At 41.8% G+C, this 27,135-nt stretch overlaps 1 protein-coding gene across 1 annotated transcript; it reads left to right on the top strand.

Annotated features, from left to right (window-relative positions):
- Positions 1–676: 676 nt before the first annotated feature.
- LOC311041285 (protein furry homolog-like) lies at positions 677–10,686 on the top strand (the record flags this gene model as incomplete). Its single annotated transcript, XM_084086191.1, has 9 exons — positions 677–780; positions 1,323–1,446; positions 1,478–1,498; positions 2,126–2,317; positions 3,397–3,518; positions 3,893–4,080; positions 4,404–4,498; positions 4,908–5,138; positions 10,623–10,686. Coding segments are annotated over 9 exons (1,141 nt in total), but the record flags the coding sequence as incomplete, so codon positions are not given.
- Positions 10,687–27,135: the final 16,449 nt, after the last annotated feature.

The following is a 27,135-nucleotide window of genomic DNA, read 5'->3' as shown; positions in this document are numbered from 1 at the left end:
TCCTTAAGTACAACACACGACACCCGTCCTTAAAGGTGTTGTAGGGAGTTCAGACATAATCAAAGAAAAAAACTATTGTCAAACACCGCCCCTCCAGCAGTTCTTTTCCCCGACCACCAGGGGGTGACGCAGGGCGGACTTTCATGCCCAGTCATGCCCAGAATAGGTTAACTTATGTGGATACAATTCGCGGAAATGCCCGACCCTACGGTTCTCTGAAGTTATATTTTTAAATAGGCTCTTTCATGATAAATTGACCACATAGATGAAGTTAAACAACTAAATTCTATCCAAACGATTTTTTAAAAGTAAATTCTGTGCCTCAAAAAAGATGTTTGAGAGCGTTTTAAAACCGAAAGTAAAAAGTTGATACGGGCACGGACGCGCACGGACACGCACATGCGTGCGTTAATTTACGTCCCGGTAGTAAACAACATGAATATAAACAGAAGGGAAAATACGGATTTCAGATAGAGGACTGTGTGTCATTGCAGGAAAACACCCCAGCATCATTATATAGTGGCTGATAGAGGGGAGAAAATGCAAAATATATATATATGAATATTTTTTAAATTTAGGCTTAATGTTCCCTACAACACCTTTAACCTCTCTCACTGTCACATACTGTAACTGCAGCGTCCCGCTGTCAATTCGGCATTTTTTCTCTGTTTTCCAGGTGTAACATCGCTGTCATCCTTTTTACGGACCTCATTGTGGATCACGGGGTCAAAGTAGAGTGGAGCGCCTACCTGCACCTCCTGTTGCACACCATTTTTATAGGTAAACACACCTGTTGTTGCACGCCATTTTTATAGGTAAACACACCTGTTGTTGCACGCCATTTTTATAGGTAAACACACCTGTTGTTGCACGCCATTTTTATAGGTAAACACACCTGTTGCACACCATTATCTGCCTTGTTAATTTTACAAATCAAGGCAGATACTGAAAAGGCGTACACTCAGTACCTTCCATGCATTTACACAGGAGCTTCCTTGTTTGTGGAGGCAGTCGCAGCGATTGCTTTCTTGTAGAAATCATTCTTGTTTTGAAAACGTATTAATTGAGATGTGTTACCAGTTTGGTAACCGTTTTTGAGAAACAATAAGTGAGGCCGTTATTTGCTGTGATTTTGGAACAGGTAATGTTTCTTTTTTAGGCCCTCTGCTTCGCATAACCACATGCCTTCGCTGTCCTAAAATCCATGGTAAACCACGGCCTCTTGTGGTTTATTATTGCTTAGTATGTAAGCAACGAGAACGAGTTGTACTCAACCTGTCATGGTGACTTTTCGGACACTTTGGCCTGCGTTCTCCCTCCAGGGTTTGATCACCAGCATCCAGAGGTCTATGAGCATTGCAAGCGCCTACTGCTCCACTTGTTGGTCGTGCAGGGAGCAAACAGCAGTGTCCAGTCCCTGGCCACGGTGCTGCTCCGCAACAGGGAGTACAACGACCCCCGAGTCCTGACTGTGAAGCCCCCGAGTTCAACCTCACAGGTCAGGCTCCAGTAGCTGACAGCAGCTCCATTAGCTGCTGAGGAGTAAAAGTGTACTGTTTTTGTAATTGCATCGCAAGATCACTAGGTGGCAGCAAAAGTCAGCTCTCTCACTGAGTGTCTCACACAATGTAAGGAAATGTTATTTCACCAACAACAATTTTGAGGTATTTTTACTTTACTGGAGTAATTCCAGTTTTCAGTACTTTTACTTCTACTGCACTACATTTCAGAGGCAAATATTGTAGTTTTACGCCACTACAATTATTTGAAAACGAGTTACTAGTTACTTTGTAGATTTTGACTATAATTACAAAACATACATTAACCACTTCAGCCCTATATACATCTGCTATTTTCAAAAGATTTTTCTACAATTTATACATTTGAAAACTTGTGAAATGGGATATTCTGCGTAATGAGTACTTTCCACTTTTGGTACTTAAAGTACATTTTGACACCAATACTTATCTACAGTACTTTTACTCAAGTAAATTTTGAATTTCGGACTTTTACTTGTAACAGAGTATTTCCACATTGCAGTATTGATACTTTTACTAAAGTAAAACACGCGAGTACTTCTTCCATCACTGGCTGTGACGTGTGTGTTTTTTTCTCCCCCATACAGGAGTGCAGGACTTCATGCCACATCACGAGCATCAGCCGTCGCCAATGACGGACTCGGGTCTGAGCTCCAGCTCCACCTCATCCAGCATCAGCCTGGGAACGGGGGCTGCGACTCTGTCCCACCTCAGCCCCACCCTCCTCAGCGAGGTGGACGTCACCGACGAGAAGCCCTCATCAAGTTTGTCACCTCCAGGTGAGAACGGCCACACACAACGGCCGCTGAGAGTACAGCAGACCGTATCGGAGTGGACTTCAGTTTGAGCTTTAGTTCGTTTCACACGTGTAATAAGAAGGTTTAGTTTTGGCTTTAGGAATTGGCTAGTTCTAGTTTTTCAGAGATTATGAGGAAAGCCTTGTTTTATAGAAGCTGAAAAAAGGTAGGATGAAAGAATTCATGAACGCTGGAAAAACTCAAATGAAGATGATTTTGTTACAATTTTGCTTAGTTTTAGTTAGTCTTAGTTTGTTTTGTGTAATTCATTTTAGTTTGGAGTTAGCCTTCAGATTGTTTTTATTTTAGTTTCAGTTAACCCATTGAGACATGAAGCCGATTCTACATGTCTCCTAAATCTCAACAGTTTTCTGAAAAATGTTTGTTTCTATATCAGTGGTGTTCAATCTTTTTCATGTCAAGGACCCCCAAAATTATATGTATTTGGCCGCGGACCCCCATCAAAATATTTTGTTCCAGGGACCCCCAGAAGCAACGATTTGAGTAAAAAATGTTCGCTTTAAAAATATATATATTCAAAGATTTGCACACATTTTCACGATTTTTCAAAAATAGCAGATCTACAAGCTCGTAGTGCGGCACTCGGTGCCGCGCTATGAGCTTGTATATCTGCTATTTTTGAATAGCCCAAAGTGTAAAATAATGCTTTTTAGCTCAAATCTAAAAATGACACAGTTCCAGGTCTTAATGGGTTAATACAAATATTTTTTATACTTAGTTTCGGTTTCCTATAATAACCATGCCTGGGACTAACATATTGGTGTGTCAGTGTTCATCATCATCATCATCCTTGTTACCATGACTAATTTCTTCATCCCACTCGTGTGTTTGCTTTCATGCTCACAGCTATGTCTGAACGGATCTGGTATTGTCACATCGCATGGCTTTTTCGTTTGTGTGGTTTGACTTTTGATATGTTACACATGGTTTTGATTTGACTGTACGTGATAAACTCATAATAGAGGTGGTGGGGGTGGTGACGTGTGTCTGGCTGTCTGCCCTCCTAACATGGGTTGTGTGTGTGTGTTTGTCTGGTGTAGGAAGCGCGGTCCGCTGTGGAACCACGAGGACGTCTCTCCCAAGAACCCCAACATCAAGAGCGCCGATCAGCTCAGCGTCTTCCTCCGACATGTAGTGACTGTGTTTAAACAGTCACCGGCAGGTCAGTATTGTCTTATATGGTCTTGGTCTTGTCCGTAGCTAGTCTCGCAAACCGCAGGACCGACCTAGGCACCACATTTGTTGTGCACACTGTCATTAGGCTAATTCTTGTCCACATATGCTCTATACTTTTATAATGAAAGTGAAAGGGGCTCGGATTGTCCTAATTTGGGCACGGGTGACATCAGTTTAGTACCGAATTCTACGACTGCCTGTCTAAGAATAACTATTCAGATCATAGATTTCACTCTCTCCACTTTTTAAACATTCTCTCATTAGGCCAACTTCTATCTACCTAGCCAGTGAAATAATGGTGAAATTAAACTGTTAATCAGTTCACCAGTCACACTAACGGGTATGCTTCCTTCCCATCAGGCTTCCAGCTAGAGTCACTGCTGAGTGAAGTAGCCCTCCAGACAGCTCTGTCGTGCTCTTCTCGCCACTATGCCGGCCGCTCCTTCCAGATCTTCCGGGCTCTCAAGCAGCCCCTGACAGCCGCCACGCTGTCTGACGTCCTCTCACGCCTGGTGGAGACCGTAGGAGACCCCGGAGAGGAGGCCCAGGTAAGAAGAACATCACAACCAAAACGCTGCTCATGCTGAATGATTTATGTGTCTAAAATGAAATATTTCTGTTCAGAGAGCAAACAGGTGCCTCTCTGGCCTGGATGGAGAGTGAAGCAATGTATCTGTTGTGTTAGGAGCCGTGTGTGTGTGTGTGTGTGTGTGTGTGTGTGTGTGTGTGTGTGTGTGTGTGTGTGTGTGTGTGTGTGTGTGTGTGTGTGTGTGTGTGTGTGTGTGTGTGTGTGTGTGTGTGTGTGTGTGTGTGTGTGTGTGTGTGTGTTTGTATCTGATAGGATGACCTCTGCTCTTCTCTCTCTCCTCAGGGTTTTGTAATAGAACTGCTGTTGACCCTGGAGTCGGGCATCGACACACTGGCAGACACCGTCAAGAACTATGACCTCCTCACTGCCTTAGCACAGTAAGTCTGCTCAAAAGCCAGAGCTATATCCAATTCTCCAGTATGAGAGACATTTTAAACAAATGAAAAATGTTTTAAGCAGATACTAACTGGTAGCTGCAATCCAGAACTTATTTTGAAAAATAAAATGTTAGTTTAACCAATCTGTATGGGGGAGAGTGTGTTAATACATGTAACTAGTACACTGAAGGTGGTCTCCCTTGAGACATACAGACCCTGGTGTCAGTTAGGACACCTAACTAGTTGACAAGTAGCACCGCCTTAGGCACAATTTCTCCCCTGGCCAAGCAGGGATTGCCTCTTGTTTGAGCGTTAGACATTAAGGTCTCTCATGCGGGAGAATCAAGGCTAGATAAAAGTTCAGGTTGCATTTTTCATTAAAAAAACTGCTTAAATGTTTATATTGCAGGACCCCTACCCACGATCACCTATTATTGGGAGCCAAGTTTGCAGCCAACAGGAAAAGCACGGGACAGATAAACCTGAGCAGCGGGGGTCTGTTCAACTATGCCCACTACGGCCACGGCCACAGCAACTCGCTCCGCGCCAGCCTGATGGGCGAGCAGCGGAAGGCCGACCGGAAGAAGATGGAGGAGGATGAGAAACAGACACACATCCATGATGGAGACACCAGCTTCAGGTTGGAACACAATGTTCTCTGAGAGTCTTTTCAGAACCATGAACCTCAGCTCCAGACAAAGCTCCTGGAACACAAACATTAATTTTGTTAAAGAAGTTTGATTTGAAAATTTTATTGGAGGATAAACCCCTTGAGATGCAGCATCTCGTCTTCCAGGGGGTCCTCAGGCACAACACACAAACATTGATACAAAACAATCACGTAACATTCAACAACAACAAAACATACACATATAGGGCTCTCACACCATCCCAGACCAGTCTACATCTGTTACGCTATAATAAAAATAATAGTAATCAAAATAATAATAATACAAATACAAATTAAAAAATAAAATAAAATAATAATAAAACAATCAATTATGAAAAAATAATAATAATAATAAATAAAATAAAATAAATCAAAAGCAAGAACAGTTAGATTTTAGGGAATCAAGCAGAGTTATTTTGAAAACAGAAAAAGAAATAATTGATCTAAGTAAAGTGGATAAATTGTTCCAATCAGAAGGTGCTTTAAACTTAAACGAACGTCTCCCAATTTCTTTGTTTATACCGACAGGTAAAGGGTATCTTGAATTGAACGGACGTAAAAGATCTTTCAGATAAGAAGGATAATTAAAGTAAATACATTTAAAAACAAAAAGCAACCAATGAAAATGTCTCCTATCCTGAGGAGATAACCAGTTTAACGTATCGTACAGAACACAATGATGTGTACTGTAAGGACACCTGAGTACAAATCTACATATATTATTGTAAACTACATTTAACGAATGAAGATGTGTCCCAGAGGTGTTCTGATAAAGGATGTCACAATAGTCAATGATAGGAAGTAGAAGCTGCTGAACAATATGTTTTCTTATTTGAAAAGTAAAACAGTTTATTGATCTATACATTAATCTGAGACCATTATTTACTTTACTCCTAACAGAATCGATATGGGGCTTAAAAGAAAATTCAGAATCTAACCAAAGTCCTAAGTATTTGAATGTTTCCACTGTTTTAAGGGGAGAGCCATCTGTAAAACAAATAGATAATTCAGAGGATGTACGGTTAAGAAAGTACCGAGTACCAAACACCATGCTGCACGACTTCTGCTTGTTTAATATAAGATTATTATTTAAAAGCCATTTTTGAACCAAATTAAATTCCGTTTGCAAGGAGCTTTGAATTTTATGTATATCACAATCAGATGTATAGATAGCTGTGTCATCAGCATATAACTGTATGGAGCAATTTGTACATATTTTGGGAAGATCATTAATAAAAATGGAAAAAAGTAAAGGACCTAAGATTGATCCTTGTGGAACACCCTTTTCTACCACCAAGAAATCCGATCTAACATTGTTAAAAGAAACACACTGACGACGATTATGAAGGTAAGAACTAAACCAAAGTAATGCCTGACGAGAAAGACCAAAATCATAAAGTTTATCCAAAAGAAGATAATGATCAACTAAATCAAAAGCCTTAGTTAAATCAATAAAAATAGAACCTAATAATTTACCCTTATCTAAAGCGGAGTATACGTCATCTGAAAATTTAACAAGAGCAGTAGTAGTGGAAAAATTGGAACGGAAACCTGACTGAAATGGGGATAAAATATTGAGATCATTAATATATTGAGATAATTGATTAAAGATGAGCTTCTCAAATATTTTTTCCGTTGCACAGATAATAGAAATAGGTCTATAATTATTAACCTCTAAAGGATCACCACCTTTAAAGAGTGGAGTGACCTTTGCACATTTCCAGATTGATGGAAGTTGATAAGTAGATAGGGACAAATTAAATAAATCAGCAAGGGGGAAAATGAGAACTTGAGAAGCTAATTTAATAAACTTGGCCTCTAATCCATCTGGACCAGAGGCACATCCAACCTTAAGATCTGAAATAACTTGTGAAATTTCCGTAGGTAAAATTTGTCTAAATGCAAATGAACCATTAATAGGACTACTAACATGATTATTTAAATAAGGAGAATCAAAAGAATAAGAATTACTAACAGAAGAAAAATAACGATTAAACACATCAGAGATCAGAGCAGGGTCATGGACAACTTCATCATTTACACGAATCTGCGGAACAGAGTTTTTCCTTGGATTAAGAATACTATTCAACTTATTCCAAAACTGTTTTGGATTTTTGAAATCTTGTGAAAGTCCATTCCTATGAAAATTAGCCTTGGCATTTCTGGTCTGTGTTTTACAAATATTTCTCAAATGTTTGTAAGAGTCCCAGTCAACTGGGTCCCGAGTAGATCTGTGTTTTTCCCAAGCCGTATCTCTACGTTTAAAGAGACCTATGAGATCTGAATTGATCCATGGTAAATGTCTACCTTTAACTCTTACTGTTTTCCAAGGGGCATGTTTATCAATAACTCTCACAAATTCATCTAAAAGAAAGTTTGAGGCATCCTCAACAAAAGGAATCAACTGAAACCTATTCCAGTCCACTGAAACAACATCATGAATAAAATTATCTGTATTTATGTTTCTGCACTGTCTCATATTTATGTATTTTGGAGGAAGACGGGGAATTCTTATCTTCCAAACACAAAATATCCCAGAGTGGTCACTAAAACAATCTGAGAGGACCCCTGATTTAACGATCCTATCTGGGTGTGAAACAAATATTAAATCTAATAGAGTTGATGTTGTTTCAGTTACTCTGGTCGGCTCAGTGATAAGTTGAGTTAAGTTTATATTGTCGAATAATTTTTTCTCATTTGCAGAGAAACGAGGGAGCCAATTCCAATTAAAATCCCCTAAAAATATTAATTCCAAGGGACAATTAAGAGAGTTGATTGTAGACAATATAGATCTGACGGATTCCACAGGAGCTGATGGGGGCCTATAAAAATTACCTATTATTTACAAAAGTTAAATTGTCTGAGGAGGAAAAGCATCATTTTCATTATTTTTATCAGGTGAAAACAAGTCAGTCAGCTCCATATAATAATCATAATAATAGTAATAATATCTGGAATTTATATAGTGCTTAAAGACACTTTTATGGCCACAAAAGGGGGGTTATATCCTACGTGAAAGCTTCCTGTACCCCCTACTTCCTAAAGGACCCCCAGATGGACACAGGTCCATTAGGCAGCTAAACCTTGAACATGATGTGAACATACATGTTACATCATTATCAGAGCTAAAGTTACCCTTCAGTTTGTTTATCTATCACAGGTTCTGTTATAATGTAGCATTTGAAGAAATATTTGGCCTTAAATGTAATTTAGACCCTCATTTGTAAATAGAGAATTAAATATAAGATAAATAAGTATTTCAGTCAGACAACATTTGGATTGGATTAGAATATATTTAAGCAAGCTTGAGCATAGATATAGAAAGCATGAGGAAGCATAGTTTGGCGTCAGGCATCTGAATCCATTCATTCCCTGTAAGAATAACATTCTAATGAATGTTACATGCCAAATAGCATTTACAGGGAATGAATTAAACCCCCATGGGGATCTAGAAACAGAACCTACAGGTGGATGCCGGGGAGGCGGTGGGATGAGATTTTTCATGGTAGCAGCATACGTAGCAAGCAAAGGCAGCAGATCCGGCAGGATCTCAGTAACAGATCAGCAGCAGGTACGGCACGTCAGCCCAGCAGAAGAGCGCAACTAGAATGAACAGGTAGGCAGAGCAATGCTTATAACCCACCGACCAGGAGAAAAATGCATGTGACTTAGTCACCTGATCGGTTGGCCCAATCCCTGAGTTGCCTGGCCTGAACTAGCTCCGTAAACTGTGCCTCATTTAATAAAATGGTGGTCAGTGTTGTCAGTGAGCCTCTATTCTGGTTAACCTCCCAGACACTGGTCTTGTCCCAACTGTCTCATCACCTGGGGTGTAATGTATATTGGTTATTGATCATGTTTGTATTCATAGACAAAGAGCTATAGGACAGTTTGTTCTCTAAACTCAAGGCTCATCGGGGCTGAAGACATGTATGAGAGAGTCCATCATGAAAGTCCATGAACAACAAACAGGCTTTTCTCACTGAGAAATGAACATGGAGGCTCTTTGGGTTCAAACATAATCTTTTACAAAAGTTTAAAAAGTGTCCAGTGTTGATGATGGTCTGAGGACAAACATCTACTCTCTGTGTCACTTTATTTCACCATGTCACTGGTTGTCACTTTTGTAAGTAAAATACTATTCTTTGCATCCAAAGAGCCTTGATTTTCATTTTTCAGCGCACAAACAAAGCCTTTATGTTGTTTGTGTATTCATAGGCAGCAATGTATTTGTTGATTGATTGATTGATGTACTTTATTTAGTAAGACATGAGAACAACAGTACATGGAAGTACAAATTCACAATACAAGATCTACTAAACTGGAAGACTCATTAAGCACTGAGCTTGTTTAAGATGAGATCCCCATGCACACAAATCATGATGACATATAAGAGACAGACAGATATACACACTACTATACAGAATGTCATACAATGGACCCAACTAATGATTTAGGGGTTTATCTTTAATGTTGTCACTCAACAGTAAACAAACCAACATACAGTATAAGTGTTTACAGGGTATCTGTACCTTTATATTTAGATTACGTAAGAAAGATATTATGAAAATAGCTGATCTACAAGCTCACAACGCCTCACAGGCGTTGTGAGCTTGTAGATCAGCTATTTTCACAATGTTTATCTGTGGAACCGAGTCAAACTAAGTGTAATGCCTATAGTTACAAGTGCTTGTCAGGGTGGGGGGTCTCCAGTTCATATATGATTATTTTATTTTGTGACCAGAGTTTTACACTCCTTTGAAAGGAGAGCCCTCAGTGAAGTGGGTCTGTTTTGACCAGAGCCTTTATCTCTCAAGATGAGTTTAACTTTATGTTCACTAACATGTGTCTGCATGGCATTATCTGTCTTATGTTTTATCATTATTATAAACAATGAACACAACAATATGTAGAATTATGATGTTTATGATCTAAACACATGTTTCTGCTGTTCTATAGACAGCCACCCAGTTGAATAAATCACAGATTGAGGCTTTAAGCTTTGATTCTATGAAATAGCCCTGCTTTATAGAACATTCTTCAGAACATAAACTTTAATCTGATCTAAATCACTGACATCACTTCAGTCACACTGACAACATGGTCCATTATATGTTGTTAGACTGCCATCTAGTGACCAAACACAGTAATGACCAAAGTATTTTATGCACATAGCACTAGACATGTAGAGAATGTAGACATGATATAATATACACTTTAATAGAGAATGTAGACATAATATAATATACACTTTAATAGAGAATGTAGACATAATATAATATACACCTTTAATGATATTAAAGTGTATATTATATAGAAATTAGATATTTACATTGTGTTCATATAGAGGAGAGACATTGTAATAGTGACAGAGCTGTCATTCAGGGTAACCAGACAGTCATTCAGTTTAATGTTAATATTTATATATGTCCTCTCTCTCCTCATCTCATGCAGGACGTTCCAGACCAGAGCCCTCTGTCCTCCACTGTCCTCCAGCACCGTCCTGTCTGCAGTGTGAACGTGTGAACCTATAGGATACCAGGTAAACATTTACATTACAGTCATTTATCAGAAGCTTTTATCCAAAGAGACTTACAATAAGTACATTCAACATACTGTAGGTAGTGAACTAAACTACTAATCACCAGAAGTCTGAAGTGCATTCTCTCTAAAACAACTAGAGTATACCTAGCACTAAGGTAAAAGTGTAATATATCATCTTCCTACTGTCTTAAACAGATGAGACAAAATAGGAATATTAAATGAGCAAGAGATAAAACACATAAGTATATCAAATAAACTAGATCCAATAAAACAATAAAATCAGTGAAATGAAGATGTATAAACTCTGTAGCCACACAGTGGATTATAAACATGAGTGTGTTACTCTGGTCAGCTATAGACCTGTTTGTAACCTCAGCTTCATAGGCTGCTGGCAGAGTGCTGGACACCAGAGAACGGTGGTCAACCTTACCGTACCCATTTATACCCTTTTCCACAGATTGTGTCTGTAAAAGCCAAGTGGGTGAAACATTTTCGAATGGATTTGTGTGACCATGGGTGGCGCTGTTGGGAGGCATGCGTTAATCCGACAGACCTTTTCTCCGACTATGTGGCATCCGCGTGCGGTTAGGGTTAGGGTGCGGGTTTGGTTCGGGTTTAGTATTGGAAACGTCGGAGCGCTGCGCTGTCGGAGGAATGCGCTGTCGGACTAACGTACTGCACCCGGCGCTGTTGTCTATATAGGCGTCAAGTTCACTGTCATGGGCAAGAGGTTTGACCCGGAAGGGCAAAGGTTTTTGACCTTAGGTTACTGCAGGTTACCGCTATTCAAACAGCCTGTGGCACAAATTAATTTATCTGATCAGTGTATGGAACCCCAAAAGATGCTGTTTGCACGGTGAAGTAAATACATATGAAGAAATGCCTGCATGGTATCATTAGAACACTGAGTCACAGCGAGCGGTTTGTTATCAGATCAAACATAGTGTCGGCGCGTCAGCCAGGTCCAACCACAGGTTCATCTCCTCAGTAGCTCTGTATGAGACAGGAGCTCCTTTAATAGTATCCATAAAGTAACGCTAGTCCTCCCTGTGCTCAGATGTTTGACATTCTAGTGGTCAATAAACTTTAAGTGACGGGTTGAAACAAGCTTCTTTAGTTCTCTGCCATTTTCCCTCTGCGGCCGAAACGGGAGCAGTACTGACACCTGCTGGACGGAGGTTGACTGGACACAGGCTGAATAAAAAAGTGATTTAAACTCTTGTTTCAACACGTCTGCTTACATTCTATTAACCTCTAACATGTCAAACATCTGAGAGCAGGAAGAAAGACCTTTACCATTTTGATAGGATGTGTGTAAAAAGGTACAAATCTGTACTGTTGGTGGAGGGAGAGGTTCTGATAGGAGATAAGACAACCACAGACCACAGCACCAGTATCTACAGCACAGACAAGAGGGTTTATCAGTGTTAGAAACCCTTTTAGGTCTACTCACTGTATAGGGATGGATTGGTAACATAATGAAACACAGTTTGTATAACCGGATGTTGAGCAATGTTAAACAAAAAACAACAATGTTACAATTCATACAGTGCAAAAATACCATATAAATACAAGCAGCGATTAAAACATGCATAGCAGAACATAGTGTGGTAGAGACAATAGTTGTGATGTAACTGTTTAACTGTGTTCAAAGGCCAGGGAAAATAAGTAGTAGAAGTCTTTAATAGTGATTTATAAATGTCTATGGACTGAGAGGCTCTTATATTAAAAGAAAGGCTATTCCAGAGCCTCAGGGTGTCCACAGTGAAGGCTCGGTCGCCTCTAGACCTTTTGTTAGTCGTGAGCTCAATTAGTAGCAACTGATCAGCTGACCTTAGGGGTCTGCCTACCTAACTAGTCTAACCAACCAATGTTCAAACATACATAAGTGACAACCCCTCCTTACCTAGTGTGTTAACAAAGGTTCTGCCTACAGTACATGGTGTCTATGTATAGAGGCCTCTGTGTTTCCTGTTCCAAGGCAGCAGCATATACAATACAAGAAGAAGAACAGATGTATAATAAATACCTAAAGTTGCATGACATTCTCATGCATGTCTCTACTACTGTAATGTACTTAGTTCTGTCCTTCATAAGTAAAGCACTGACAGAGTCACACTACAACTTGTTCAGAGTTTTAACTAAAACCAAGATGAGAAAACATATCACTACAGGTTTAATATCTTTACACTGACTCCTGGTAACTTTTAGGATTGATTTTAAATGTGTTTTAATAGTTTTAAGGCACAATTGTTTATCACATTCATACCTTTTAGATCTCCTGTCCAAATATGTTACAAATCGTCCCCTCAGGTCATCATACTAACCTTCAAAAATGTATTATTAAAAACATGTTGAAGCATCTTTCTGCTTACATACAGTATAAGACAGGCAACCATCATAGATAGCTTTAAAAACAAGCTCAAAGACCCACTGTTTCACTCTTGTTTTTAGTTGATTCCATTGTATTTGTTGTTTTGTTCTTGCTATTTTCCTGTATTGTTTTAATTAGATCTTTGTCTCCTTTTGATTTGTTCTTCATCATGTTTTTAATCTGAATGTTTGTGTTGTTTAATGTTGTGTTCATGTTCTTTTGCTTAGATTTTCTCTTTTGTTGTTTTTATATATAAAGCCCTTTGTGCTGCATGTGATGTGATGAAAGGTGCTTCCTGTATACTAATAAAGTGTATTGTTATTATTATTATTTCCACAGACTAGTCAGGTGATGAGGATCCACCAGACATCAGTGTAAAGCAGAGACAGCAGTGTTTTTAGAACCAGCAGCCTCTACAGATCTCTGCCACAGCAGATCAAGAAACAACCATCCGTACCCGTAGACGAGACAGCTAGACCACACCACTCCCAGGTCCTACAACACATGTCTCTGAGGTATACAACCTTATCAACTTGTCCAGTGGGGGGTCTGGACCCAACTAATGATTTAGGGGTTTATCTTTAATGTTCTCACTCAACAGTAAACAAACCAACATACAGTAGTGTTTGATTTTAAAATAGTTTTAATAGTTTTTAAGGCACTTCATTGTTCTAAGCCCCTTCATACCTTTTAGATTGCCTGTCCAAATATGTTCCAAACCGTCTCCTCAGGTCATCTAGTGCTGACCTCCTCAAGGTGTCAAACATGAAATATAAAAAATATGTTGAAGCAGCTTTCTGCTGTTATGGGCCAACGGCCTGGAACAAGCTCCCATAGACCAATTATTTGTTTACAAACATTGAGACTGGACGCACATGTAATGAATTCCCAACAGATCCCCAAACCTGCTGTTTTGGGGTTCTGCTGGTTTCAGTTCATTCAACCTCCTCTGTGTGTAGGCTAGTGAGGTGCGCCCTAGCGAGACATATGTACTTCATCGCGCACCGAGAACAGCTGACATACAAGCTCACAACCGCGTCACGGATGCGACTGCTGTGAGCTTGGAGATCTGCTATTCTCGGCCGTTCTCTGCGTGGAAGACCTTCTGGTGTCACGATCACAGAGCGCTCCCTCCGTTCTTATGACAGACACTGGAGGAGGGGTTTGGAGGACAACTGCTTTGAGTTGTTATCATTATTTACACACAACAGAAACCAAGGATTATATATTTCAAGAGGCAGAGATCACAGTAACAATCCTAAGCATGCTTCCTCCATACTGGGAGAAAAACAGCATCTGAAAGTTTGATGGGAAGCATTTTTACACGTGAGGCTGTGACCACTTTAACATTACATCTTATGAGCGGTGGGGTTCTTTTGCTGCTGACCTGTGCGCGCATACTGTTTCATATCAGTGTGACGTCGTCTGATAAGGCGTCTATTACATATAAGACAGACAACGACCACAGATAGCTTTAAAAACAAGTTCAAGACCCACTTTTTTACTCTTGCTTTTAGCTGATTACATTGTATTTGTTGTTTTGTTCCTGGTATTGTGCCACAGGCAAAATTCATTGTAAAAAAAAAAGTGCTTAGGAAGCGAGATACAGCCTTTTTAAGTTATAGGTTAAACAAGGAGTGGATGGAGCAGCACATCTTCAAATCATCATATTTTGGGTTCTGAACATGTTTTTTTTTTCTTTTCTTTTTTTTCCCCATGACGTCTTTGACGTCATGTGGCGCACGGGGCGTCAGCCCACGTGACGTCTTAGACGTCATGTGGCACAAAATGAGTTAATTTGATCTTTGCCTCCTTTTAATTTGTTCCTGATCATGTTTTTGGTCTGTTTTTGCTTGCATTTCTCTTTTGTTGTTCTTTTAAAATATATAAAGCCCTTTGTGCTGCATGTGATGTCATGAAAGGTGCTTCCTGTATACAAATAAAGTTTATTATTATTATTATTTCCACAGACTAGTCAGGTGATGAGGATCCACCAGACATCAGTGTAAAGCAGAGACAGCAGAACGAGAGTTATGCATATAACTAAGGTTCTACGAATTCCGGATGACCGCCAGAGGCAGTGTTTTCAACACCTGGATATTCATCGCGCGCTCGCGCATAGGTCGAATATTAATACCAACAAAGTCACTCGTGACCTGTGTGCGCGCACGCTACCTATATAGGTACGGTGCACACAGCGTTCATCCTCTTGAAATCTTTTCGTCGAGAATGAGATTCCGAGTGACAGTCAACTCTGGCGGTCATCCGGAATTCGTAGAACCTTAGTTATATGCATAACTCTCGTTCTACTTCATTCCTTCTGACCGCCAGAGGCAGTGTTTTCAACACCTGGATGACTAATACCAACATAGTCACGAGGAATCTGCGCTTACCGAGGTCGGTTTGCAGATAGAATGAACAGACAACAACACAGCCGTCGCTGCGAGACGGCCAGGTTGACTATATATATATATATATATACAGGAGCGGGCAAAAAACCCATGAAAGATGAAGCCCATTCGGCTGCATCTCCTGGCCTGCTCCAAGCCTGTATTACTGAGGGAGAGGCTCTGGCAACACCCGCGGTCAAAAAATACCTTGGGGGAAACCTAGAGGTCCACTGAAGACGTACATTTGCCTGAACGCAGCAATGAAAGTCTCCATTAAGCCAAGGCACAGCTGTGCCCTTCATCACAGACAAATACAACCAAACTCCAGCCATCACAGCTATGTCCTGCCACAGAGCCCGGACGGGACACAATAGGCAGGTACTAGAATGCAGTTGCTCCATCCTTGGTTGAGGAGCAAACTAACAAATAAATAGGCTAGCTGACGTGAAAGGCAGAAAGCCTCTGAGGACGCAAGGAGGGGTTGGCCATATGGTAAACCCAGACCCATCTGAATCCCACTTTAACAGTCTCTGGCAATGGCCAGGGCATGAAGCCCACCTACTCACTCTTGCCGATGAAGCAGTGAGGACAAAGAGCACTAACAGATGGTCATCTGAGAGCAGCCTGATGTACCGGCTGGGGACAAAGCTTCCAATACCACAGGCAAGCATCATGAAGGCACCCATGCAACCTGTGGGAGCCACACGCGGAGAGCATCTCAATGGTAGAGAGGCTGAACCCTTCATTTAACATCATCCGCGGAAATCTAGAGCGGCTAAGCACAGAGCAACGCTCCAATCTATACAGTGGTCCCAACTAGAGCCCAGTTTACACTCGCTGGCGTGCAACGCCCTAGTATATCAAAGCGGCAGGGCGAGAAACACCCTCAACGCTAACCCTTATTGTTTTATTTTTATTGTCGTCCAGCGACCAGCAGCAGCGGGGCGAGACACACCCCCAATGCTTGCGGTATATCAAAGCGGCAGGGCGAGAAACACCCTCAACGCTAATCCTTATTCCTTTGGTACGATGTACGAAAATCCAGTAATGTTCGGACAATAGTCTTGAATTTCAGTGGTCAATGACGCAGCTGAAGGTTAGGAGTGAGGATGCCACATGCACCTCTCCCCCCAAACTGTGACAGGAGATCTTGTCTCCGTGGAGAGGCCAAGGCACTTCATTGAGAAGCTGCAGTAGGCCAGAGCATCTTGCCCTAACGGACTGGTCTGTCCCGGCAGGGAGACCTACAGTCAACAACGCGTTATGCCCTCAAGGCTAACGGTACTACCGCTCTGCCATACCTATGCACGTGATCCGAACTGCTATCGGATCCAAGAGGCTCCCAGCGGGAAACACGTCCGCAGCCTGGACTGTACACCCAACAAGCGCATTGCTATGAAATTTGCAAGATGAGGCAAGGCCCACAGAAGGAGCTTCCAAGCCTCCTGCAGAGACTGACTGGGTCAAGCGCCCCAGAAGACAGACTGTTGACATATTGTGTTATTGAACACGTCATAAACATCTTGAGGGCCAGGTGCACTGCATGCAGGTCCAGCACAACGACACTGGCTGAGACCCTCACCATTCTGTTGCAGTCTTGGGGTTCGAGGCCCAAGCCGCAAATATATATATGAGTAAATCAAGTAGGTCAAGCAGAAACCTTCCGATTGAACTGAACTGCCTGTTCACGGTGTACTATGCTGCAAGGCATTCTGGGTAGCAGGCCCAAACGTCTGGCCTGGAATGACAGGCAGAGAGAGTCTGAAGTGTCTCACTGCCCCTCCATGAGAGTGGGGCCTGTTGGAATGGTCCACGCTCCTTTCCCTTTTTATTCACATTTGTACATGCGTGAAATTCATCCGCTGTATTTATTTGCCCATCCTAGAACTACTAGGAGCAGTGAGCAGCCATTCACCGGCGCTCAGGGGGGGGGGCAATTAGGGGCTCAGATAGGGACACACATCGACCCATTGCTGGCCTGGCATCAAACCCGGGACATCCAGAGGCTCTGGCTCCCCATGCGGGCCACTAACCACTCAGTTATGGCCACCCCTTAGAAAGCCACACGTGGCACTGACATTATGCAAGTAGACAGTCTGCTGATTCTCTAATCATGCAAGCAAACGCCTAGAGTGATAGGCGCTGCGTAGGCGCTGTACAGGCACTGTGTCTGCGTATCAATACTCGCATGCCGGAGGGCTAGGGCGAGGTAGTTAAGGGAATGTCCAATACATCCCATTCCAGCTGCTGTGGCATGGCTCTAGGTAGCAGACCAGAGACTAACACTGTGGCCATGAGCAACAGTCATCCAGCTCAACAGCTTCATCTAGTGACACCACCAGAGAAGCAATGTTTACAGTTTAGGCATTTAGCAGGCGCTCTTAATCCGGATCGACTTACAGTAAGGTAAGTAAAGTAAGCAATGTTGGCATCAACCACTAGCCCTGGGTCTAGGCCATATTGGGCTCATATAGAATTATTTAAGACTATTGCACTACCAAGCACATAGTATTATCTGGATAGCAGCAGAGCGACATACACTCAAGCTATGATATCAAGTATTCACAGTATACTGCATATGTTGAATAGCAGTAGTGAGTACCAGGTACACACAAGTACAATGTTACTAATATGCAACGTCGTCGTAGCAAGGGGCGAGAACCACTCAAGCCACAGTGTCATGTCATGTGTCAAATACACACAGTATGAAAACCAAGTGATGGCAAAGCGAGACACACTTGAACCATACTAGCATTATAATTCCATTTTACTGCCAAGCACAAACAGTATAATCCGAATAGCAGCAGAGTCACACTCAAGCTACGATTCGTACTCGAACTGTGAGATTAAGCACACACAGTGGCAGTATTGGCCTACCCCTGTATATCACGGGCAAAATATGCTGCTTAAGTCAGTACCGAGCAGCGTTTACCACTTGACATGTGTTTTGGCGCTCGGTGGAGTTGTGACCTGTATGCACACCCCTGTCCGGTAGTGTGTTATTCTCTGAACATAGCACCAAGTACACACGGTAATAGGTACACAGTATATCGTCCAATAACGACAGATCAAAGCACCCTCTGGGTGTCCTTTATTAGCTGCAGCCATCGCGCTAACAAGCGCCACATGTCTGGTAGATAGAATGCCTGCGTTAGAGTGAGAACCACTCTTAGCCAAAACATTCACAGAAGAGCACTCATACAACGGTGTAACGTAACTGAGTACATGTACTCAGTACTGTACTTAAGCACAATTTCGCTTTAGGTATTTGTACTTAATGGAGTCAGTTCTCCCAGTGCTAGCGGTATATTCCAGTGGGCGCACGCCGCAGTGGCGTGGTCCCTCCAAAAGCGGCAGAGCGAGACACACTCTCAACGCTAATACTTTCCACTCCTTTCGTCCAGCGACAAGCGGTAGTGGAGCGAAACATACTCCCAATGCTCACGTTATATGGACGGTGGGCCGCCCGCCATGGTTTACCAAGCGGCAGAGCGAGATGCACTCTCAACGCTAATCCTTTTCCCTTCTTTCGTCCAGTGACAAGCAGTAGTGGAGCGACCAGCAGCAGCGGAGCGAGACACACTCCCAATGCTTGCGGTATATTAAGCGGCAGAGTGAGACACACTCTCAACGCTGATACTTTATCCTTCTTTCGTCCAGCGACAAGCAGTAGCGGAATGGGAAACACTCCTAATGCTGACGCTACGTTGCGGTGGTCCGCACGTGGTTGTAAAGCGGCAGAATGGGATACACTCTCAACGCTAATACTTTCCCCTTCTTTCGTCCAGCGACAAGCAGTAGCGGAATGGGAAACACTCCTAATGCTGACGCTATGTTGCGGCGGTCCGCACATGGTTCCTCAAAGCGGCAGAATGGGATACACTCTCAGCGCTAATACTTTCCACTTCCTTCGTCCAGCGACAAGCAGTAGCGGAGTGAGAAACACTGTCAGGAGACTCCAGCAGGATCCAAGACACAGCCCCTGGTATAATACGACTTAGTCATCAAGTCCTTCACACTTCCCGCCAATGGGGAGACGGCCCTTTGCAGCACCCCCCCCCCCCCCCTCTCAGCAGAGAGAGAGAAAGCGGAGAGCCTCAGGCAGGGGGGGTTAGCCTAAATGCTAGCGTGCTTCATTAGACCTAGTTTGGCTATTAAGTTATTATTTGGCCATGTTCACACTGACTTCAATCTTAGCTATTGTTGGGAAGACCCGTGTGGTGTCACAAAATGTTGCCACCACTTATATAAAAAACTTTAGCGTTAATTTGCGACGCTAAATGTTGCCAGGTTTGGCGAGAGAAACAAGCAATCCAAAAAAACAAGTAATCAGGTCTATGAAAGGATTGGGGCCAAAAAGCCTGCCGCAAGCGGCTATATTATGACTTTAGTCATTTCTTGTTTCTTCCATTTTTTCTCCTCTTCCGTCCAGCGACCAGCAGTAGCCGAGCGAGATACACCCCCACTGCTAATTGCTAACGGTACATTACGGTGGGCCGCGCACCGCGGTCCCTCACGCTAATTTGATTTACTTATTTCTGTAAACACAGCCCAAACATTCACTCACCGTCGCCAATGTACAGCTATGGCTCCACGTTATCTGTGTCAGGAGTCAGGACAAACCGCAACGGTGCAGCGGGTAGCCATTGCAGCTAACGCTAGCAGGCAAGCTAACTCCATTCACCGTCGTGACTCGTGCAGGGCTGTTTGTACATGCTTTTTTTTTTTTTTCTTTTTGTTTTTCTCCTTCCTTCTGTCGTTCCTTTCCGACAGCCCCTGTGAACGGGGTAACGTAATTCCATGGTAGCAGACTATGCAGTCTCTGGAGGACGGAGAGTCCGTAGCCCCAGCCGTGTTGGCTGCGAGACTCCACGCACAGCTGCGAGTAATCGACCTACGCCCCGGAGGCGAAAAGATGAAAGAGGATGAACGCTGTGTGCACCGTACCTATATAGGTAGCGTGCGCGCACACAGGTCACGAGTGACTTTGTTGGTATTAATATTCGACCTATGCGCGAGCGCGCGATGAATATCCAGGTGTTGAAAACACTGCCTCTGGCGGTCAGAAGGAATGAAGTAGAACTAGCAGCTGCTACAGACCTCTAACACACCACAGATCAACCAGATGAAGAAACAACCCTCTGTACCCAGAGAGGAGAGACAGCTAGACCACACCGTGTCCACATCCTACAACACATGACTCTGAGGTATACAACCTTATCAACTTGTCCAGTGGGGGGTCTGGACCCAACTAATGATTTAGGGGTTTATCTTTAATGTTGTCACTCAACAGTAAACAAACCAACATACAGTATAAGTGTTTACAGGGTATCTGTATGTTTATATTTAGATTACGTAAGAAAGATATTGTGAAAATAGTAGATCTACAAGCTCACACTGCGAGGCGTTGTGAGCTTGTAGATCTGCTATTTACCCAAATCACTACTCCCAAATACCCAAATCACTACTTTACATAACAGGTTTACAAGTGAGTGTGTAAATGTGTCCTCACTCCTCACATCTATAGGCTACACTATATATATATATATATATATATATATATATATATATATATATATATATATATATATAAATAAAAAAAGACACAGACCTCACCCCACACACCCCAAAGTGAAATGGATCTTTTTTTGGACCAGAGCCTCTATCTCTCAAGATGAGTTTAACTTTATGTTCACTAACATGTATTATCTGTCTTATCCTGGTCAATCACTAGCATTTACAACTTATTACAACTGAACACAGTCTGTCTCTAGAATATAATCTAATGAAACATCAGTATAATATTGATCCAGAGTTAATTAATAACAAAGTGATCATTGTGTAAGAGAGTCTCTTTACATCCTGTTCACTGGTAGAGATTAAACTATAATAAATATATTGTTTGTTCATAAAGTCTTTAATCTATGATCAGTGAAACATTATGATCTGTTTACTAAACAATGAACACAATAATATGTAGAATTATTATGTTTATGTTTTATCATTAACTGTTCTATATACAGCCATCTAGTTGGAGAAATCACTTCAGTTAGACTGAGAACCTGGTCCATTATATGTTGTTAGACTGCCATCTAGTGACCAAACACAGTAATGACCTAAGTACTTTATGCACATTGAACTAGACATGTAGAGAATGTAGACATAATATAATGTACACTTTAATGATATTAAAGTGTATATTATATAGAGATGAGACATTTAAATTGTGTTCATATTGAGGAGAGACATTGTAATAGTGACAGAGCTGTCATTCAGGGTAACCAGACAGTCATTCAGTTTAATGTTAATATTTATATATGTCCTCTCTCTCTCCTCATCTCATGCAGGACGTTCCAGACCAGAGCCCTCCAGACCTTCAGGTTCTGTTACGTTGACAACACGTGTGGCTTCACCTTTCTTAAGTGTAAGACCCTTCATTTGTTGAGCATGGCACCTCAGACATGCAATGGCTTTGGCAGCTGCTCTTTCCCAACCAGAGAACTTTCTTAGGTCTAGTAATGTCCCTTCTTCCTTAGTGTTTGTGTTGTACACCTGTTCCTTTTCTTCTTTTGCCTCCGTGTTATACCCCTAGCCTGGCATTGTCCAGACTGATAACGTGTATTCACCCTCTCGTTCCTCCCCGGTATCAGTCTGGACTTCAGCCTATAGGGAGTGAGTATGAGAAATAAGAAAATGATCGGGCCAATCAGTGACTGCGTCTCAACTGCTGTCCGTACAACAGTGAAAAGCATCAAAATAATGTTCTGATTTCTCATACTCTCTCCCTATTGAATAGAACGTTTGTATAGACATGTCCTCAGAGACAGAACGTTTATATAGACATGTCCTCACAGACAGAACGAAGCGTCTCTTGTGCTCCTTGTTGTACGAGTGAAGGGACTGGAGTCTGTTTAGCGGGGCTGTTGTCGTCATAGTGTCAACAGGATATACCAGTCATGTATCTGGGCTTTCCTTTTGTCAGGTTGATGGTAAGCTGCCTCTGGCTGGAGACCGGCCGGGGAGATTCCCCACAAGGACTGACAGGTGAGACACAGGCCTCAGGCAGCCGCTTATTATCCAGAGAGCTTTGTTGATGCAGCATCAACCTTCTTTGATTGATTGATGTACTTTATTTAGTAAGACATGACAACAGTACATGGAAGTACAATTCACTATACAAGGTCTACTAAACTGGAAGACTCATTAAGCACTGAGCTTGTTTAAAATGAGTCCCCACACTACTGATGCGACGGTCAGGTTTTTCATACCCCGCCCTGCCCGCCCCGCCACGGAACCGAACCCGCCCCAACCCGCCCCGCAAAACAATATATAAATCAACGACTCGGCCCGCCCCGTGAGTGAGTGTGAGTGAACTGCGGCGTGACACCGTACATCACACATCAGTATAAACACATTAATATATGTTTTGTTTTTTACATCTCATTCACCCTGACAAGCACTTGCAATGTTGTAGTTGAGGCATTATATTTTGTTTGACTCGGTTCCCCACATAAATGTTGTGAAAATAGCAGATCTACAAGCTCACCATGCCTCACGTTGCAAGGCATTGTGAGCTTGTAGATCTGCTAAGTTCACAAATTTTGCTTCTTATAGTATTTGATGATTTGGCCAATGTTTGATTGTTTTTTATAGTATAGTTTGTTAGATACTTTTGATTCCGTAATGGTCTTTTCCCCCTTTCATTTAGGTATTAAAAAGGTCTTAAAAGTCCTTGAATTGTCACTTCACTGTGATCTGGGGAACTCCCCAAAATCATGTCGGGTCCCGACCCAGAGGTTGAGAACCACGTGCTTTGAAAGCATGGCCATAGACATATATGGGCATGGCTTCCTGCTCTGAAACCCTCTCTGCGCATCTCAACCAATCACAGCCACTTTGTGACGCGTAAACCAAGGAAGCTTTTGAACACTCCGCGGTGGCTTGAAAAACAGGATAACGGATACAGGCTTCTAAATAACCAAATTAAACCGTTAATTAAAAACGGCTAGATTAGATACAGTACATATTGTGTCATTAGCAACACAAAGGAATATAAGGCAACGCTTGGCACAAGTTAAGACATGGCTTTTTTTAACTGTGCACTGCCTTTTATTATGTGGTTAATAGAAGTGGCTTAAACGTATTTGTGGGTGAATTTGGTTAAATGTGTGCTGTTGGCTTTAATAGCCTGTAGATCCTGTGTAGTGGAAATACTGTGACAGTCACAAGTTGACAGGCTGGGAGAGTGTGTTGTTACTGTTGTCCTCAGATTGCTGGTTTTATTGTTGTTTGAGTTAGAGGTAACATCTTCAAAATAGAGGGTGCGAGCACAGCTCCAACTCTTTTCAACAATACTCAACTTTCTCGCCGGGTGCACGGTCAGGAACAATAACTTTGCAATAAGAGAATACCAGCACTCACGGAACAGTCCTTTTAAAGGTACATTTATTTATATATTTTAAGCATTTTAAGCATGGTAATAAGCTGCAGAACAGTAAACAACGGACGCGTTTCGGCGTTAAGCCTTCATCAGCGTTGTGTGCTGTGGGCACCGGAAGTGTCCAATTTATAGGGTCCGGGTAAGACAAGCTCCCCCTGTCCATGTAGAGATCATCAACTTCCAACCAATTTGTACACCAAAAGCACAGTCATAATCCAAATACATAACACCACATCAATAGGTCATTATGGTCATCGCATTAAATTACACATAAAGTCCTTGCAGTCTTCAAATACAAATAATCTGAGTCTGTTCCAATAAAGGGGTCCAAGTAAAGACGAAATAATGCACAAACAGCTGAGTCCTCACAAAAGAGGGTTAAGGTACTCATGTATACATTTAGCAAACAGCAAAAGAGTAAAGAGAAAGAAAGCAGTGCTTAAAGATAATATGGTAGTACTGCATGTGTCTATCCCTTATCCAGTCCTTTTGTTATAAAAAGAAGCAAACATAGTATTTCCACTAAATAGTATTACGACAAAAAATGTATATAGCAACAACCAATGCAAACTGTAAAGAACAAAATAACGTGCAAAAGTAGCTCCATTCAGGCTCACTCTTTGATAGGAAGACAGGTTAAGACACATACCCCAACTAGAAAACATAATATTAGGCCTTTTTAGTGTTTTACTATTAAAAGGGCAAGTCGAGCCTCTCTTCTCAATGAAAACTCAATTTAACTCCACCCCTCTCTTGAAAGGTTGTCATTTAATCTACACAATAAAGACAAAGAGACAAAAATAGCCTATAACGTTTGTTAGTTCGGGTCCTCGTCATAAAGTCTATTTATAGAGAGAATTCATGTTTAACCTACATATTTTTAAACTCATACATCACAAAAAAAAATATTTTAAATCCAAAAATTTCAAAAATTATACATTTCAAAGTCCTTATAAGAGGCTAATAGTGTCCAATCCTCGGAACTTCATTCGTCCTGTCTTTTTGGTAAGGATTAGGCAAAATGCCTGGATATTCGAGAATTCATGTGTTCATATACGTGTAAAAGTGTAAACAATCACCACCAGACGACCAGGGGCGTTTCTTAAAAGTCGACCTTAGTTCCTTCACAATAGTCAAAGTAGTTTCATTTTTCATTTATAAATTGGTTCTATCAAACCAGACCTGTCGCAGTGTGTTTATTTCCTCAGTAGGCTACTGTCGGAGGAACCGAGCGGTCCGTTCATGTCGGCCTCATTCACAAAGTGTTGACGGTGTAGAGTCGACAGCGCGGCGTCCTCTATCGGGTGAGATGCGTCATTTGGAGACGGTAGTCTCCCAGGATCAGGAGTCAAAGTGGTGCAGAACCACGTCGCGTCTGTGACTTTGTAGCTCATCTGGTCTGTCATGAGTTAGAGGTAAAACATGCATTATTAGCCTATCTGCCTTAATAACTGCAATATAACCGTTTTTTTTTTTTATATATTTAAGTTATAGGTAAAACATGCATTATATTAGACGTTTTTAGAGACGTTTTTAACCAGAAAAAAAACTATTAATTTCCCTTAATCAGGGGCGCCGTTGTTTGTGCGCGACCCTGGGGGCTGATGGCTGGGTGGGGGTGTTACATTCCTGCCTATTGTTCTATAGGTGTTAACGGTCGGCTCGTTGAATGCGTCGCGGCCGTCGCGGGCACCATTTAAACCTTCAGAGAGCTGCTTTGCCTATAGTCATGGAAATTAGATTGGGCCCCGATCTGAGGGTCTCATCAGTTGAGCGTGGGGGCTGTGGACCCGGCGCCCCCACGTGATCGGCGCCCTTGCCCTTAATAACTGCAATTTAACCGAAAAATGTCATTGTAACGTGTGTTTCAGGTGGTCAGAAGAAGATGGAGGAGGATGAGAAACAGACACACATCCATGATGGAGACACCAGCTTCAGGTTGGAACACAATGTTCTCTGAGAGTCTTTTCAGAACCATGAACCTCAGCTCCAGACAAAGCTCCTGGAACACAAACATTCATTTTGTTAAAGAAGTTAAATTGTCTGAGGAGGAAAAGCATCATTTTCATTATTTTTATCAGGTGAAAACAAGTCAGTCAGCTCCATATAATAATCATAATAATAGTAATAATATCTGGAATTTATATAGTGCTTTTCTAAGTACTCAAAGACACTTTTATGGCCACAAAAGGGGGGTTATATCCTACGTGAAAGCTTCTTGTACCCCCTACTTCCTAAAGGACCCCCAGATGGACACAGGTCCATTAGGCAGCTAAACCTTGAACATGATGTGAACATACATGTTACATCATTATCAGAGCTAAAGTTACCCTTCAGTTTGTTTATCTATCACAGGTTCTGTTATAATGTAGCATTTGAAGAAATATTTGGCCTTAAATGTAATTTAGACCCTCATTTGTAAATAGAGAATTAAATATAAGATAAATAAGTATTTCAGTCAGACAACATTTGGATTGGATTAGAATATATTTAAGCAAGCTTGAGCATAGATATAGAAAGCATGAGGAAGCATAGTTTGGCGTCAGGCATCTGAATCCATTCATTCCCTGTAAGAATAACATTCTAATGAATGTTACATGCCAAATAGCATTTACAGGGAATGAATTAAACCCCCATGGGGATCTAGAAACAGAACCTACAGGTGGATGCCGGGGAGGCGGTGGGATGAGATTATTCATGGTAGCAGCATACGTAGCAAGCAAAGGCAGCAGATCCGGCAGGATCTCAGTAACAGATCAGCAGCAGGTACGGCACGTCAGCCCAGCAGAAGAGCGCAACTAGAATGAACAGGTAGGCAGAGCAATGCTTATAACCCACCGACCAGGAGAAAAATGCATGTGACTTAGTCACCTGATCGGTTGGCCCAATCCCTGAGTTGCCTGGCCTGAACTAGCTCCGTAAACTGTGCCTCATTTAATAAAATGGTGGTCAGTGTTTTCAGTGAGCCTCTATTCTGGTTAACCTCCCAGACACTGGTCTTGTCCCAACTGTCTCATCACCTGGGGTGTAATGTATATTGGTTATTGATCATGTTTGTATTCATAGACAAAGAGCTATAGGACAGTTTGTTCTCTAAACTCAAGGCTCATCAGGGCTGAAGACATGTATGAGAGAGTCCATCATGAAAGTCCATGAACAACAAACAGGCTTTTCTCACTGAGAAATGAACATGGAGGCTCTTTGGGTTCAAACATAATC

Source organism: Gymnoscopelus microlampas (assembly GCF_963454915.1).
Source record: "Gymnoscopelus microlampas genome assembly, contig: SCAFFOLD_55, whole genome shotgun sequence".
NCBI classification, from domain to species: domain Eukaryota; kingdom Metazoa; phylum Chordata; class Actinopteri; order Myctophiformes; family Myctophidae; genus Gymnoscopelus; species Gymnoscopelus microlampas.
The sequence above is the reverse complement of the archived record's forward strand: the minus strand, read 5'-3'. Positions and strand labels throughout refer to the sequence as shown.